We start from the raw sequence: 19,012 nt of genomic DNA, 5'->3' as shown, positions 1-19,012 counted from the left end.
TGTTCTCTGGCAAAACGGTGACGCTGTAATCGGCTTCTTTCTCTGCGTTTCCTGCACCACAGTGCTTAACAAAGAACACACGCCTTGCGAACGGGGGACTGCCAAAGCCTGTTCTTTTCTCAAGGTATTGGGGTTAATGCTTAAACAAATACATGGACCAAATCTCCCAAAATACAAAAAAACTAAATACAGGCTCATGTATAGTATCCGTATAAATATCGGACAGTAATTTACTGCTTATTGGGGGGCCCACATTGCAGAGGTCCTGAAGAGGACCTGGGTGGGGTATCACATCTTCAGACTAAGAAGTAAGAAGGAACTCACTTATGAAGGATTTACACAAACTGCTCTATTCTGCAGCGGCGAGGTGAGTAGAGGTCAGAGGTCAGAATGCATCAGCTGAGGCTACCTGTAAAATGAGGGGCTCAAAGGTTCCCCAGGTAATAGAACCCTCTTTTTCACCATGACCCCGAGGAACCCCCTGGACCCCGAGGACCCCCCCAGGTCTTTAAAAGAAACAGTGGGATTTACACCCTTTTATTGACCAGACAAAAAGTGAGAGAAAGAAAGAGAAAGGAGACCAGGAGAAGGGGAGAGGTGTGTGTCACCAGTGAAGAATTCAATCCCATGCAGTCCCTCCACCAGACCAACCCCAGGCCGTAGACCAACCCCAGGCCGTAAAATAGGCATTTTCAGACTAGGAAAATTAAAGCAATCTGCAAAGTGGTAATACAGCCTGGTTTGTTTTGCTGTGAGCATACTGATCATCAGATTACCAACTCCTAGTCCTCTACTTTACTTACTGGCATTTACCTATAATCTATAATCTATAATCTATAATCTATAATCTATAATCTATAATCTAAGATTATGTCTTAGTTCTCCAAAATTTCCCCAGAGAGAAACCGATATTAAATATTAGATTTCATGTTACAGCAGAGCAACGGGGATAATTAGTTCTGTTTATGAAGGAGGCGTGAATCATAATATCTATATCAACCGTACAGCCTAGATACGACTAGAGCCTAGATACGACTAGAGCCTAGATACGACTAGAGCCTAGATACGACTAGAGCCTAGATACGACTAGAGCCTAGATACGACTAGAGCCTAGATACGACTAGTTCTGAAACACACAGCACCAAGAGGAAGGGACACGCTTTCCTCTTCTAAATCAGCCAGCTTTCTGTCCTTGTCTTTCTGTCCTTGTCTCTCTGTCCTTGTCTTTCTGTCCTTGTCTTTCTGTCCTTGTCTCTCTGTCCTTGTCTTTCTGTCCTTGTCTTTCTGTCCTTGTCTCTCGTCAGGAGGTCCCAACCCTGGCCGTCCTGTTTCTGTCTTCATATGGAGACCACAGCTACACACCTCACACATGTTTTACTACTCAAAAACAGTAGCACACAAAAAACATCCATCAATCGACGGTTAGTCTGAGAGTTGATTCAAGAAGAGTCTCTGGCGTTGTGCATGAGTGTGTGTGTGTGTTTCTGTGTGTGTGTGTTTCTGTGTGAGTGTGTGTTTCTGTGTGAGTGTGTGTGTGTGTGTGTGTGTGTGTGTGTGTGTTTCTGTGTGTGTGTGTGTGTGTGTTTCTGTGTGTGTTTCTGTGTGTGTGTGTGTGTGTGTGTGTGTGTCTGTGTGTGTGTGTGTGTGTGTGTGTGTGTGTGTGTGTGTGTGTGTGTGTGTTCCCACCACTCCACCTCAACTCTTGACCTCCTGACGTTGAGAGTGTGTGTGCCTTTAAACGCAGCTCCTGCTGTTGAGGTGACTGACAGTTTGATTCAGGGATTATTTGAGCATGCCACGGACATAAGGACAGGCCATTTGGTGTGTGTGTGTGTGTGTTTGTTTCTGTGTGTGTGTGTGTGTGTGTGTTTGTTTCTGTGTGTGTGTGTTTCTCTGTGTGTGTGTGTGTGTGTGTTTCTCTGTGTGTGTGTGTGTGTGTGTGTGTGTGTGTGTGTGTGTGTGTGGACAGGCCATTTGAGAAGCACACAAAGAGGAGTCAGGGAGAGGGAACAATAAGGCCTCCCAGCCTGGGTCTGTTTTCCTTCAAGGCTCGAGTTCAGAGAAAGAAAGAAAGAAAGAAAGAAAGAAAGAAAGAGAGGACCTCTCAAGTCCCCAGGACCTCAGATGCTGGGGTCAGAGGTCAGAGGCTTCCACTGGTCCAGCGGAGGCTGAGCTCACATCACGTTTAAGTATTTCCTTATTCCCTAACCCCAACCCCAACCCTACTCAACCCCAACCCTAACCCCAACCCCAACCCCAACCCTAACTCCAACCTTAACCCCAACCCGCAGTATTATTATCTGATCTGGACCGTCTGCCTTTGTCTAAACATCAGTCTTTATTGGTGCATGCCACAGACATATTGCTCCATTGCGATACTCAGTGTCCAAACCCACATAGTTGTATTGGAGTGTTATTCTAACATTTATTGTTCTACTTGAGTAATCTCTATTGTTCTGTTTATCACGAGTGTAAAACAAAGTGTCACTTTATGGAATTCCCTGCTTGTTTTGCTTGTTTTGGGTGCATGTTTAAGGGCCATGGTGTCTTTGCAAGTGCCCCTGACATCACTGCTGATAACAATAATACCACCTAGGTGGTCTCCTCGTCAGAAGCCGCTGGGAGCCGGGGTCCTGGCGTCCTGGCGTCCTGGGATTCATTAAGAGTTTGTTTAGGAGAGGATTGTGAGCCGTACGCCTGGCTTGAAGACACACTGCAGTGTCACAATCACACACACACACACACACACACACACACACACAATGATGCACACGTGCACACACAATCATGCACACACACAGATGCAAACGCGCACACACACACACAATCATGCACACACAATCATGCACACACACAAAATCATGCACACTCACACACAATCATGCACACACACGCGCACACATACACACACAATCATGCACACGCACACACACACCACAGCTGCCAACAAGTAACCGCAGCACTCCAGCGCTCACACAACAAGTCATGACGTAATCCCCGCGGTCTGGCAAACACACCTCACACTGCACTGTTTACCATGACGCCTGGGACTCCCTCTGCTTATCTGTACGGCTCTCAACATGGCCTTCAACAGCAACCGTGTTCATTAGGTCTCAAGCTTTAAAAATCACTGCCGACCATTTAAAAAAAAGCCTAGATTGAACGCAATCCCCTGTCTACTCCTGTCTACTCGTTTCTGTGTCACTCTGTCGTGTCAGTTGATAGCCGGGGTTAAAGGGATATTCCACTCAAAATACGATCTAACTAGATTAGCTAAGATGTAGTTACCTCAAACTTAAGTTGCCATGTTTGTTGACAGTATTGCCATAGTGCCCCATGCAATCAGAAAACACGCCTCAGGAAACCTCAGTAGACTTGGTAGACCAGTGGAGGCTGCTGTTCTCACACCATAAGACCAGCCAGAACACCTTGGAAGGGGTCTCAGAAGGCGGGCTGTGACGTTACCCCCACCCCTCCCCCGGTCTCATAGAGAGAGGTAAAAACACTGGCTTGATTACACCGTAGGCACCCCAAGCAACAAGGCATGAACAGTAAATGTTTTCGTATCTAACCGCACTACAAACACATCCCTCATATCCTCCCGTCGGCTCTCTTTTCTGGCTCTGCCAATGCCTCAAGGTTCTGCTGAGAGATTGTTTGGTGGTTGTTTGGTGACTGGTTTATTGGGCTTGTAAGGCCAAACCTGTGTTGACGGACACCGGCGTCCTGGACCATATCAGCTTTTATTTGCTGTGGCGTTCATGGTGCTGGTTTTATTCTAATGGCTGTAACAGCTTCCACAGCTGGAAAAAACATTTCCACAAGGAAGGCAAATAAGTGTGTGTGTGTGTGTGTGTGTGTGCGTGTGTGTGTTTGTGCATGTGTGTGTGCGTATGTCTGCGTGTGTGTGCCTGCGTGTGTGTGTGTGTGTGTGTGTGCGTGTGCGTGTGCGTGTGTCTGCGTGTGTGTGTGCGCGTGTGTGTGTGTGTGTGTGCGCTAGGGAGGATGTGGCTGGGATGATGAGCTGTAACATGATGTACATGAGGGCTGTGTTTGAGTTTCCTACCACTGGGAATAACTCAATCACAAGGAACAAGAGCCAGTGATGAAGGCCATTATTTAAATGAGTATGCTCCTCTGAGCAGACAGACCTGTGTCTCTCTCTCGGGCGCAGTTCATGTGAGGTTGGTTTAGGGCGTCCCTGATCTTGGGTTACATTCACATTAGACAGATTGAGGTACGATGGAATCTCTGTTTCCTTTCCCATCTCTCTCTGTGGCGATTGCCATCCTAATTTTTAGGATCCAAGGTCCGATACGGGGTTGTATTTGTCGATGTCAGACATTTTTTTTATTTTCATTTGGCCTTCAGTTGATTTTCTGATATCGCTGCAGTTTTTGTAAGGTATTTGTAGAGTTACCTTTGTCGGCATTGGTTCTCACAAAAGAAGCCGTTGGTCCTCCAGTGGTTTCGTGTCAGTGCTCTCAAACTGTAAGTCCATTCTCCTGAGCAGGGCGCTCAGATCCAGTCCTGGGAGGCTGATAAATATAGATCAAAGTAATGCTTGGAACAGATGCTCCATGTGTTCCTATGTTTGTACAGGTATAGGTACCTGTGCATGCACACCGTCACACACACACACACACACACAATCCTCATCTCTGTTGTTGCCATCATTGCGCCATCCCATCCCGTAATCTCATGGTATATATATATATATATTACTACACACACATGGATGATGAACAGGCTTCAAAGTGGTCAGTCATGGTCAGTCTGGTCAGTCATGGTTGCTGGTTTTCTTTAGTATATCTTGAATGGTTTGACATATGTGGATACAGCTTTACAGTTTCATGTCTTTGGAATCGATCAACCTTCAGCATACTGAAACTCCCTGATCTGACTCACACCAAATCGGGATGTTTGGTAACTTCTATGTTAATACACAAGTGATAATAATGAGCTATTGTTATTTCTTGAATTGAAACAGATTTGGGAGGTGGCACACTACCCAGAAATCATTTCAAGAATTGACAGAAAAATGGACAGGATCAAACTGCATCACTCGCGAGGGACAGAAAAGTTTGAGGCTTTGCGGTTATTCTGTTGAAATCAAAGATAATGGTCGAAAAAAAGCCCTACTGCCAACTCTGGTTATCAAGATGATTGTTTGCCCCGAAGGGAACAATTGTCAGTCATGGGTGTTTTATATTCAATATGCCATCATTAGATTATATTGTTAGAAATTACATATTACCGTAGACGTCATAATTTGGCAAGATTAAATATCATCTGATTTAGACAATATTTTGACTGTGTTGTCATTGATTCTGACCTTTTTTTTTCAGAAAATTAAACAAATGGAAACATCTTGTCAACTCTTTGCACACAAATTGTCACTTCGATACTGAAATCACATTAGGTGACGTCTTCAGGTTAAACAGGAGATCATAACAGATCATACAGCATACGCCTCATGATAATACATTTAGAGTCTGTCTCTCTGACCCATATTAAGCCTGCTAGCCTGTAACCCTGGACTAAAAAAACATCCTTGGAACTATGTTGTAGTTCAAGAGCTGGGCTTAATTTGTGTCACTGCCCCTTGATGAGGTCGATAGATACTATTTTAATGATGGTAACACCAGTGGAATCATTGACTCTCAGGTGATTCCAGGGAGGGAGGGAACAGTTTGAGTTGTTGGATGAGGAAGCCTCCAGGCGGTGACACAGAACAGGGCTGGCACTTTACCCAGAAACCTGTGGTCTTTCTGCTTCGTCAGTGGAGGCACAAATCGTGTCGTAGCCTCCAGCCCAAACTGTGGTTTTTCACTGGAAAAAAACCCCTTAAAATCATACTATACGAAACCTCACAATGATGTTTCAGCCTTTTCATATCTCTGCACTAATGCCACCACACTCCCGTGTAATTGCATCAAATGAGTGAACAAAGTTGGTTGGATTTATAATGCTTGCTTTGTCCAGAAACTACCCCGAGCCTCTTCACCCCAGACACTTGTATTACTGGGAGTAAGCACAATGATTGTATTGCTCCTCCAAAAGTGTATTTGGAGGAGAAAGTCCAAAGGGGATTTCTGAGGAGATGCATAGAAGACGTGAAGAATCAAGGGTGGATTTTGGAGGATTACAGACAGGCTTGGTGGAAATGTCACCATCTTGCTCAAGAGAAGGGGCGATGAGGTTGTTTCTGGACAAGGCCACAGTTACCAGGCTTGGGGTCAGAGGTCAAACATTGTGTCCAGGTGCTAACACAGTAGCCTTTGGCAGACATGCTGATGATTAAACCACAGTGGCATTTAATAACCGACATTTGTGGTCATCACCGTTTCCTGTCCTTCTCTTCATGTCGTAATCTTGTTCCTCTACTTTGTTCCTCTACTGTTCATCAGTCATCACCCCTCCTTGTACCAGTGAATTCCATTACCAGCAGGAGTGTCAGATGAACCCTGAGTGGGGCCTGTTGAAACATTCTTTTATCCAGACTGTATTATCCTCCTCACAGTCATTCACATCCTGTGAGATCAGGCTTCCCATCACAGACCTAGTCAGAGTAGTCCATGCAAGTGTCATCAATGTGTTCTCTGCTGGATTAAATGAGGCCTTTGTGTTGTTTTGATGTTCACATGGTCGATGGTACACTATGATGTTCTAGTAGCAGCACAGTAAGTCCAGTGTTCGCTGTGGTCATCGTCGACTCTCTGGTATGGATTCCACTTCATAGCCTCATTCTCTCTGTGTTCATGTAGGCTCTCTCGCCCTTCTCTCTCTTTGTGTTCATGTAGGCTCTCTCGCCCTTCTCTCCCATGCCAATCGTAAAACAACAATGGTTTCTATTTTGGGTTGACGGCACGTTTATTTGGGTCAGCGTTTTGTTTATTGTTTGCTCTTAAGATTGTATTTATGACGTCAGAGAGGTTTTTTTCACCCCCAAGTAATTGAACATTAGGCCTGGGATAGACCAATGTGTGAATGTGTTTGTACAGTACCCCCCCGCCCCCCCTCCCAACACACACACACATACTCCATTGTTTCTGGTAGGAAACAGACCAGTGTGTGTTGTCTCTGGGACCATTGTCAACAAAGCCATGGAGGCAGTCTAATACAATAGTCTTGTTCAGTCCTTTTTGGGTGGCTGTTTCAGTTTCCTGAACAAATAGGAGGGTGATAAATGTGGGAAGAAATGCTTGTTTCCTACGAGGAATTGAATTCTTCCTTTTGACGTGATGCTTTGATGAGAAAGCTAGCTGGCTCGGGAAAAAGATGCCCTCATCGCTGTGACCCCCCCCCCCCCCCACACACACACACACACACACACACACAGGGACAGGGGAACGTAGGGTGTACCTTAGTACAGTGTCGTACTAATAGTAAGTTCTAACATATCTGTATAGTTTGTCTACCCTATAATACTACCTAGACAAACAATGCAATCTGCTTAGTATTACTGAGGATTTAGAGGGACTCATGACTAACAAACAGCACAACTATCAAACTATCAAGTCCCTCTGTGATTTACAGCATCTTGGACCAACTCAATGCTTTTTGTATCTTTGTGCTATTTTCAAACCCTGTCAAAGTTGGAAAACTCTAAACATCCCACACTTTCAAAGAGAAACATACAAGTCGTTTATTTACAATTTATCTGACCGCCAAGCAGTTAAGGGATTTGTACTTGGTCAGTCGACAACTTTATGTAGATACGTGGTGGATTTATGAGCAAAATCACCAAGGCTACCGCATGTTTGTATTCATATCACACAGTTTGATGAAGGCCATTTAGATGTAACATCTCCATCTGTAAACGTGACGGCCATGCCGAGCACGGACAGATACTCAGTAGAATCCGTAATAGTCGGTCGACGACCATAACAAATGATGGATTGCTACGGTAGATCCGATTCAACAGTACGTCTTGGGGGAGTATTTTAACAACTTTTATTTCACTTTTGTTCTTCTTACTTTCAGTTTTTGACACCTCAGAGACAAATGGAGGGGGGGGGGGGGGGGGGTCAGTGTTTTTTATCGTTGGGGGTGATCAGTCATGGGGGTAACTGGGCATGCTTCCTGGAATGTTCCAGACAGCGGTATCACTTTTCATCGGCGACTCCTGGCTGGCCTGTAGACAGCACTCATGTTTTCACACTTTGCAAACTCCTATTCCCCCGGGGGAGGGGTTAGGTCTGGGAGGGGTGGCGGGTTGGAAGGGTTGTGGAGCGATGAACATTCTCGCTGCGGACACCGTTTCATCTCAAATCCCAGGCCGGGTTTTAACACCCTGCTCGGCTTACTGAGTAAGCAGGCTGTCAATTGGACGGCCAGCGAGGGACAGTTGGGTGCTGAAAGCGTCGGCAACAGTGATAAAGATATCTGTGGCCTACAGCTACAAGGACGTATGGAAAGCAGTTTGTTGGTTGTGAGAGATATCCTCTGTCAGTCCATGGAATATTGGTCTGCACTTATATGATATAACTTATCAAGGTAGCGCAATTTAAATTGAATGGCACTGAGTCAGAATGACTACACATTTTTATCATAATGCTTTGGATAAGCTATTAGACTGAAGTGGTCCATAGGAGTTCATGGTGGGTGTGTGAAGGTACTATGGGCCACAACAAATCATATCTGGGTTTTATTCTTGCCATGGAATCAGTGACTAAGTGCACACAGAGAGTATACAGTTCACTTGATTACACCACATCCATTAACTGTCAAGTTAACTTAATGTTAATCATTACATCTCCAAAGTCGAACACATTGCACTAACCATGTACTTGAGCCGAAACCATGGTCATGAAATTCATTTTTAACAACCTCTGAATGGACATGTTATAGTTGCGTGAACAATCGGATCAGATCGCTGTCTTATATTGCGTCAGAGGAGTAGCTACAGTTAAGACAACACAGTTATCAGCAAACAGTGTTACTCTATCATACCCTAACCTGTTATTTACCACGCTCTGTGGGAGGTCTCCTCAAAACAAACATGGCCACCTCTGTAAATTGTACATGTTGCTGTCCATTACTGATAACACTTGCAGTCCAGCATTGCCTAATATAGTGTCTCTCTCCCTCTCTGTCTGTTCAGGAAGCCTCAGAGCCCGACCTTGAGGAGCAGCTGAGGTCCGCGGCCAGCGTGGATGAGCTGATGAGGATAGTTTACCCGAGCTACTGGACCGCGCTCAAATGCCGGTCCAGACGGGGAGCCCGTTTCCCCCCGAAGGAACACGTTGCCACGGAAACGCGGTCGGAAGAGCCCCTCACATTCGCCGCCGCTTACCTCAACTTGGATGTTCTGAAAAGTAAGTTCCGTTTTCGGAAAAAATAAATGTTTTTAAAATAATTTTTGGCATGTCTAAGATGTTTGGCCTTATGGTGACTTTTTGGCTAAGGGCATGTTGACAAATTAGAGCAGTTTTTTTTTTTTTTTTTTTAAATCACCTCAGAAAATGCAACTGATTGACTATTTGTTTGTGTCTAGTGCATGATGTGCTGTTGGATTTCATGTGATGCATGTCTTTAGCAAAAACACAGAAAACAGGTTCTGTCTACGACCAAAAAGGTTATTCGGCTTGTCCCTGGAGACGGCGTTTTGGTGCCATGTTGAACCCTTCTCAGTTCCATGTAGAACTCTCTGGTGCCAAAGGGTTCTACTTTGATCCGAAAGTGGTTACATATGGCACCAAAAACTGTTCCGCAATAAGAAACAAGGCAAGCCGAAAAACAAACTGGTGCTTAGGTCGAACCTTTTTTCCAAGGGGTTGGCAGGACTGTGAGATGCATGCCCTTAAGTAGATACAGGATGTGCAAAAATTACAGTTGTCCATGAATTGCTGTCATTTTAATGCGTCTCGTCTTCCTGTCTGATCTCTCAACGTGCATCCAACAGGTATTGAGTCAGAGTGGAGAAAGACCCTGTGCATGCCACGAGAAGTTTGTTTAGATGTGGGGAAAGAGTTTGGGGCGGCTACAAACACCTTCTATAAACCACCCTGCGTGTCTGTCTACAGATGTGGGGGCTGCTGCAACAGCGAGGAGCGCCAGTGCATGAACATCAGCTCCTCCTACATCAGCAAGACCGTGAGTCACAAGCCTGGGGGCCGTGGGTGTGTGTGTGTGTGTGTGTGTGTGTGTGTCTGTGTGTGGGGGGGGGGGGGGCATTGTTCTTAAAACAACGCCAATCAACTCTACTTTGCGAAGGCCACAGTGTCAGCTTGTTTTCTTTGCTCTCTGGGGCATGATTCAACAATGATTGGCTACTGTCCACACCCTGATTTCATTGGTTGAACAGCCAGCAAGGCTGAAAACGATTAGACACAGTAAGCCACATGAACTGGTTGTCTGTTTTAAAACCGGTTAAAACCGGTTTAAATGACTGATGCAAAAAGCAATGCACTGCATGATGCACATGATGCACATGATGCACTGAATGTATAAATGGTCTGACAACGGCTGAGAGTTGATGTCTGTGTTTAGTTCTGCTCTCCTGGTTTGGTGATCTCACCCCTAGTGTCGCACTTTGATTTAGGGGGTTAAACACAGGGTAGGGGGTCTCGGGTGAGTTTGTGTGTGTGTTATTAGCAGGCTGGCCTCTCTTAATTGCCCACTTATGATGGGTGGGCTGACCCTAGCAGGGCGATGCTGACTCCCTGTGATTTAAAGCATGACACACTCACAGTCGGGGTCCTCGTAGAGGCTGCCCTGGTCAAGGCCCGAGCATAAAACTGCTGCTGTGGCGTGCAGAGCCTCGAGCCTCTGTGCAACTCAATAAGGCAGGGTTTTACGATAGGGCGATCGTATGGCCGAGACCTGATCTGTGGTACTGATGTTTGTGTTTACGCTGCGACGACGCTGACTCGGGGAATCAGTATGCATCAACATAAACCAGACAGATGCCATGTTCGATAGGATACGTCTGCAGATTCTGCCAAGGACTGCTCCCTGATCAATACAGATAAAACCTGTTAAGAGGAGTGGTGAGCATGGACTGAATGTTTTATGTATTTCTAAAGAAAAAAAAGATTGAAAGATTAAAAAAGATTGAGGCAAGAAATTCATACCTGCGGTTCAATAATGCAGCATAGATTCATGTGTTAAATAATGCAAGTACTTGAGCAATGTTTGCTGAGCATGCACTGTTTTGATTTAAGTAAGCATGCATGTTAAGTCGGAGCTACTCCATTTGGTCCGCATTGGGAGTTTGATTGAATGCAGCCTACGCAGCAAAGGTTGTAACTCTTTCGTAACAGATACACTTCGCGTCCCAGTAGTCCTTCCTCTTTGCCTCGCATCTTCCTCAAAATGCATTGGAGGAGAATATCTAAGGGGAGGAACCTTGGATCTTTTCCTCCAATGGGTTTTGAGAAGGAAGCGAGGAGAGAGGATGCAAGGAAAAGAGGAGAGAAGCCAGTTCAGCTCAGAAAAGTGACACCGTACTGTATGTTGTGTCCATTTCCATGACCGCAGATTACCTGCAGATTACCTGTGGGCATTGACTTTCCTGGTCCATTCTCCCAGAACTAATGCCTTGTTAAATGCATCAGTCCAACATCCAGTTACCTCAGACTCTGTCCTCGGATGAATCCAGACAACGTGCAGAGTGATTCAGACTCTGGACTTTAAACGCCTCTGGGAACTCATTTAGTGGTCCGACTGGCAGGCACACACTTTGCAGGTTTACTCAATGATTGGTTGAGCATTACTTGAAAGAGTAAATGGTTGAATAACAGACAGGCGCTGGTTTGGTTCAGTAAGCTGTGTTTTGTGAGTTCATAACATGTTGACCAGAATGTGAATTTTCCGGATCAATTGATTTACGAATCCACAAGGCAGGTTATACCGTGCGCGTTCTCCATCAGTCTTGATTAACTTTGCGTACAGTATAAGTGACCTTCCAGGAGCTCTTTGTTTGCGCTCATTTCCTCCAGATGTGAAAGCACAGTGATTGTGGGTAGAGTACATCAAGACGCCTTAAAGGACGTTCTGGCGTGTGTGTTGCCAAACTAACAAGGGGTGTGTGCAAAAATTACCACATTCCAACAATTGATGAGAATTGATTGCATGGCCAATAAAACTGTCTTTGTCTTTGTGTGTTTGTTGTCTTTAGGTCAGCCGGGGGTGTGACACGCTGTTGTAGTGCGTAAGCTTCCACAGAGATTATATAACGCTCTTTCTCTTCTCTCTGCTGCTCTCTCACTTTAATGTGGTGTGTAATTGTGGTTAGAGTTTATATACAGTGTGGGTTGGATGTCAGAAAATATGTGAACTTGGAGTTGCACAACCTCCCATACTTAGCCCCTCTCATTGGGCTGTTTTTAGATGTAATCATCAGCTCACAAATGATCCTGACCAGAGTGCTGCTCAGAAACTATGGCAAAAGATGAATCAAGTCAGGTTGCACCGTTACAGCAAGTTGAGGAGAGAAACATGTCTGCTCCCACTAGGACGCTCTGATACCTGGGCAACAATGTTGTCATTATGTTTGTGTAGTTGTGTTGTAGTTACGTTAGCAACAACACAGTGTAAAACATTGCACAATGCAATTTAGAGATTGCTTTCTTAAATGTACCGGAAAAGGCTTCCACAGTTCTTTCTCCAGTCGTAGTTTTTCACAAATGGAAGAAGGACCATTTTAGGTGGTCTATATATGAGTTCACTCAGTGTTACTCCAGGGGAATAGGAGCAGCTTAAATGTAGCTGTTACCAAATGCACATGTAGAAAGCACTGCAGTGGCTGACACTCATCAACTCATTCTCTGTCTTTCTCCCCCTCAGCTGTTTGAGATCACCGTCCCCATCACACACGGAACTAAGCCAGTCACCATCAGCTTCGCCAACCACACCTTGTGTCGATGCCTGTCCAAACTGGACGTTTACAAACAAGTGCACTCAATCATACGACGGGCTCTACCAGAGTAAGTGTTCCCTTCTTGTTTCATTTATTTGTATTCAGTCTTTTGTGCTTTCGTGGCCATGGGGTCCATTGAATGAATTGTTAAAAGCATTTGACCAGATGTCTGTCACACAAGGACTTCTCCACACTAAGTGAAAAGAAAACATTGCACACGCCACCGCAGGGCAGGATATACACTTCCACAACCGCTCACAGATTTCACGGACGTGTCCGAGGCTTCAACCGGTGGACGGCTCTCCCACTAAAGAAACCTAAACACACTGTCTCGGCTGTCAGCATGCTAGCCAGAAGCCCCCAGTTTCAGCAACTCTCCCAGTTTTCCAGTGAGTTTTGGATCCTGGTACTCCCATCGGAGCCTACTGTGGCGAAATGCATGTGTGCTTTGGATAGTCACGGTCTGGGTTGTACTGCAATGCTCCTCTCCTTCGTACCGATATTGACGCTCACGTCGACCAATTAAGAGTGGACAGCTATTGTCTCTGTCCTCTGACCGCTTCCTGTCAGTGTGTTGTTACAGGAAGTGTTACTACTGGAAGTCACCTTCGGGTGGGGGGGAGGGGGAGGGAGGGGGTTCTTAATGAACTTTCCATCTTAGCCAGGGCAGCGCTCCACGTAGAGCCGAACGATGAGCCGGGCTCCGGTCGTTCCCCGGCGTGAGGACGGCGTTTACAGAACAACGCCTTTCATCAGATCTCCGAGGCCGTTACGTATCGCAGGGGTTGAATTTCACTTTTTATAGCATCCTACCTGCGTAGCACGCAGCCGCCCGGGAGCTGTTGCTTTAGGAGACGTCTGCTCACGCTGTCTGCACGCACGTCAGTGACCCAGAATGAACACTGGGCCTTGGCCCCGGCCCAGGTCCTCACGCTGCATCATTTACCTTAAGCAGCTCACAGTAGTTTGTCTGGGGGCTGCAGTCTGGGGTGTTTACTGTTTGTCCTAATCAGAACAAGTCTGGGGGGATATTGCTTCCAGAGGCTCCGGGACGAGCTGCACTGTACATGTGAAGGTCTCTGCTTTGTGTTTGTCTACAGTAGAGAAGGAATGGTCTGTCACCATGCCAGGTGGGCTGTAGTGTTCAGGCACTGCATAGTACTGTGTAACCCTAGGATACAGTACATACTGTGTTGAGGTGGGTACTGTATACTAGGGTTATACTGTGTTGAGTTGGGTACTGTATACTAGGGTTATACTGTGTTGAGGTGGGTACTGTATACTAGGGTTATACTGTGTTGAGGTGGGTACTGTATACTAGGGTTATACTGTGTTGAGTTGAGTACTGGCAGCAGTATGTCTGGGTCAGAGGAGGGGATGGGTCTGTCAGGGCGCCAGGCGTTCTGTTCTCTGTGTGCAAAAATTTATCAAATCTTTACCTTCATGTTTTCGAATAGACGCAATGAGAAATAGTCCAATGGGATTGTTGAATACTGCGTGCAGCGTTTCCAAAATAAGCAGATGCATTTTTAGACTGTTTACAAAAACTCTCAACTGAAAAAACCCCATGAGCACCATCGCTTTGTCGTCAGAATCGCTGCTCTGGTGTAAACCTGTAAACAAACCACTGACACACTCAAGGGCGTGCGACGATATCTTGGATATCCGAACAGCTGTGATGGTCGATTGCATTCAGCTGCACCTCGTGCCCGTGACATCACAGCCATTCCGATACCCACAACCCAGCACACCCTGGTGTGTGTTATTGCTGGAGGAGATAGGGGACAAGCTGTGTGTAATGTAGAGCATTTACATTTACGGCATTTAGCAGACGCCTTTATCCAAAGCAACTTACTTAAACAAACTTATTTGCTGTAAGTGAATCATCTATCCATCAGTCATAAGATAAAGTAATCAATGCTCAGACCAGGGGCCATCGGCAGTCACAATGCTACAAGTTTTTTGTTGTTGTTGTAGCAGTGCTGATGTTTGTCTACAGCAGAGGAGAGGGAATAGTCTGTCACCATGCCAGGGAAGCTGTAATGTATATACACTGTATATGTACTGCATACGTAGCTATGCTATGCAATGTATACATAGCCATGCGATGCTGATGTGTGTATACAGCAGCTGAGAGGGGGGGGGGGGGGGGCAGCTCCCTGAGAAAGGACAGGCTCAGCAACAACACCTCGTAAACAGCAGAGCATGACCTCATCAAGATGGCTTTCATTTAGAAACAATAGCAGGCGTACGACAACAAACATACACACAGAGCTTTCACTGGCCTCATCCAACCCACTGCACTGTCACTAACCCACTAATGCTAGGCCCATGATGTGCAGCAACTAACTATAACTCTAACTAAATAACTAACTATAACTCTATAACTATAACTAAATAACTACCTCATTTCAAAACTGAAAGTAGATGCCTTTACGGCAGCCTGCGCTAGCCTGAACGTTCACCTCATCTAGCCCCTGTTCCATCACCCTCAACGGTGTTTACAATGTTTACCCCAAATGGCGACGATGCAAAGCAGTGAAAGTACACCAGTCCTCGGTCCCGTGAATTCTTCCAGTCACGCGCCCTCACTTTTCCTCTCTATTTCCAGACTTTTCTAAAATGCGCTGTATTGTGTCTAACGTAAATGTTTACCGCCCTCGCGTCAACCCAGCGACTGACGGATTAGCCTTCTGCCCGTTCATGACGCGTGTCAGCATGCCGATAAATTACTCATTCCCAGAGCTCAAAATGTATAAAAAGCGTATTTGCAATGGCAGTCTGAGCTGTTGATTGGTATGCTCCAGAGTTCTCCATATCCTGACACTGTGGTGCTTGTGGTGACCGGAGGAACAGTGCCAGGAGCCCCAGATCGGTCCCAGATGGGCGGCCGCTATTGCAGCAAGAGCCAGGTCACTACCGCATGGCCAACAGATTCTATGGCAGACATGAGCCAGGTCACTACCGCATGGCCAACAGATCCTACGGCAGACATGAGCCAGGTCACTACCGCATGGCCAACAGATCCTACGGCAGACATGAGCCAGGTCACTACCGCATGGCCAACAGATCCTACGGCAGACATGAGCCAGGTCACTACCGCATGGCCAACAGATCCTATGGCAGACATGAGCCAGGTCACTACCGCATGGCCAACAGATTCTACGGCAGACATGAGCCAGGTCACTACCGCATGGCCAACAGATCCTACGGCAGACATGAGCCAGGTCACTACCGCATGGCCAACAGATCCTATGGCAGACATGAGCCAGGTCACTACCGCATGGCCAACAGATTCTACGGCAGACATGAGCCAGGTCACTACCGCATGGCCAACAGATCCTATGGCAGACATGAGCCTGGCTACAGAACATGGGGGCGGTTTCTCACTTCAGGAGTTCATGTCCTGGAGGTTAATCAAGATATGGATGAGAGTCCTCCAAGGCTGATCTTAGATAAGGAGGTGGATGTGTGTCTGTCTGTCTGTCTGTCTTCCTGTGCCATTACCACAGATGTCTTAATGCTATACTGATTGTTGAATTCTTGTTGTTGACGTTTGATAAGTGATACAATCGTACAGTGCTATTTCAGTTACCAAGCCCCCTGTAGGATGAGGCAGCAGCTTCTTCCACTCTCTAGAGAAGCCTGTGTACTGATCTACAGTGATGTTCTGTGTGACTTACCTGACTGACGTATCTACATATCACATGATAGAAGAACTTTTTGGGGAACAAAGCCAACAATCGTGCTTAGGCCCGTCGTTGGTCCCTTAAAGACACAGAAGTCCGTCAGAGAATTTGAAACTAACCTGCACTATCCAGAGAGAGAGAGACAGAGAGAGGGAGGGGGAGAGGGGGAGAGAGAGAGAGAGAGAGAGAGAGAGAGAGAGAGAGAGAGAGAGAGAGAGGGAGAGGGGGGAGAGAGAGAGAGAGAGAGAGAGAGGGAGAGGGGAGAGAGAGAGAGAGAGAGAAGGCTGTTTATTGATATTTAATATTTCACGATGGTATTTTCTCCACGTCTCTTGCAATAACAAAAGTGAGGTTGGAGAGGGGGGGTGGAGAGGGGGGGTGGCGGGTTAGACACGTCATCATCCCCTCTGTGTGCTGCGCATCGCCAGGACCTCTGGTAAGAAGAAGCAGATGTGTTCCTACGGAGACCAGAACTGTCTCTGCATGGGTTTTTCTTTGGCTTTGGCTTTCCTCTCCTCCTTGAGTGCCAGCAAGGGTCTGGTTGCATCGTGCCCAGGTTCTGATTGCTGAAACAAGGAGTAGAAGCTGTGCAATGTCCAGCTCTGACCTAATAGGCCGAGTCTAGACCGATCCATCCCCGGAATCGTTATGGGATTCTGAAATAGGACCAAATTAAGCTGTAGGGGCTAATTAGGATTGATTGGTTTGGGCTGCTGGTTCAGCTGCTAAAGACTTGAACAGGTGTCGTGGGTCTTGTTGTGTAGGTCTCGTGGAGGGTTAGTAACGACGTGATCCGTCTGTTTCTCAGTGGGACCTTTACATCGGTTTGTACTTATTTACTTACACTCTTGTGAATGAACTGGATACATTCATATATACAAGCAGAGTTCTATCTGCATACAGGATGTAGTCCCACCAATCTGTATAGGTATTGGTCATTGGTCAGGTATTGGTCATTGGTCAGGTATTGGTCAGTGTGAATATTGCATTGAATCATCAAAGTATAAGTTGGTCAACTGTCAGCGAGGCAAACATCACGCCTGTGTAACATCCTGCCTGTGTAACATCCTGCCTGTGTAACATCCTGCCTGGTCTCCTCAGCACCGTCACCGTCTCGTCACAGCCTACAAGATGTGTTGTTCTGCTGCTCTTTTTTTGTAAATTTGTTATTGCTATTTTGTTCATATTTTGCTATTTTGTAAATGTCTTATATTTGCTTTTTATGTCCATGCACCAACCTCACCAAGTCAATTTCCTGTATGTGCAAATATACTACCAAATAAAAGAATTCTGATTCTGATGGTAGTTGCTAGTATTATCGCAAGCATGAACACACAGCAGTAACACAGCAGTAACACAGCAGTAACACATAAGGGTGGGCTGTATGTCTAGTCCCAGCACTAAAGAGAGCCACACACACTGTACTGGAGATACTCCCCTGAATTATCTCCTGCTCCAAGAAGGGAGAAATGCTTTGAACCTGCAGCCTCGTCGGCAGGTCATCTCAAATGTCACATATTACAGCGTGTTTTCCTTATCTGAGCTCAGGGCAGCACGATATGAAAACCGGTGGTAATGATTATGAAAGCTTGGCAAAAGGCTTCAAACTCGCTCGCTGCGGTTTGGGACTGAGAGCTTTGTGAGTCACCGGCATGGGGAAAACAAACTGTAGTTTAAGGATAAACAATTAGTCGTTAGCTAAACTAGCGGGAATGGTAAGAGTGCCCGACCTGCTACCTACGACGATATCCAGCCTGGAGTCGTGTCGCCAGTCAGTGGAATGTAGCACTGTGCCAACAAACATTAAGCTTGAGCCAATTATGTCTACGGCCCTGACAGACACCAAGAGACGTAGCGAGCCTTTCAATTGGCTCCCATTTGAAATAGATTGTGTAATACTTAACTATCCTTGCTTCAGATCCTCTGCGTTGTGAAAATGGTGAGTGAGAGTCGTTTTTTAGGATTAGGGCCCAGGGGGGATTTTTTTTCCTGACCAGGAACGACTCCTGGCCCTGATTTACAGTATGACTGCTATGATGGATAAATGTAAAGAGTGTTTCACACCGAAAGATTACCAGTGGTGGATTGCATTCAAGAATGACGCCTGGAGTATGGAATGTGGACGCCGTAGACCCGTGCCATAAATCGGAGTGAGAAAGGAGAGTTACTATAGGTACCCCCAGGACAGGACAGTGCTGTAATACCTAGCATATGTACATGGCTGTACTATATCACCCAATCAGGAAGGATAACTCGGATAGACAGCCCCTGCTGCACATTGTGTAACTTCTTCTTGTATGGATGTTATTTCTTTCACTTATTGCATTCCAGGACAGGCTTGTACATCACTGCTAAGCCCTGACAGGATGTGGCCGGGGGGTTGTATTAATCAAGGGCTACTCATGTGAGTCTATCGGCAGAAGAAAGCAGAAGAAAGGTGTTCTATATATTATCATTT

The 19,012-nt window shown here is 46.1% G+C and overlaps 1 protein-coding gene across 1 annotated transcript in view; it reads left to right on the top strand.

Moving 5' to 3' along the window:
• The window catches only part of vegfc (vascular endothelial growth factor c), a 40,050-nt gene that overhangs the window by 7,378 nt on the left and 13,660 nt on the right, over positions 1 to 19,012 (top strand). Inside the window, exons 2-4 of the mRNA XM_083692971.1 lie at positions 9,107 to 9,320; positions 9,908 to 10,098; positions 12,793 to 12,932. Of these exons, the coding sequence (XP_083549097.1) occupies positions 9,107 to 9,320; positions 9,908 to 10,098; positions 12,793 to 12,932 (545 nt within the window). The remainder of the gene's footprint in view (positions 1 to 9,106; positions 9,321 to 9,907; positions 10,099 to 12,792; positions 12,933 to 19,012) is intronic.

Source organism: Argentina silus (genome assembly GCF_951799395.1).
Source record: "Argentina silus genome assembly, chromosome: 21".
In the NCBI taxonomy this organism is placed as follows: Eukaryota; Metazoa; Chordata; class Actinopteri; order Argentiniformes; family Argentinidae; genus Argentina; species Argentina silus.
This window is presented reverse-complemented; position numbering and strand designations above follow the sequence as displayed.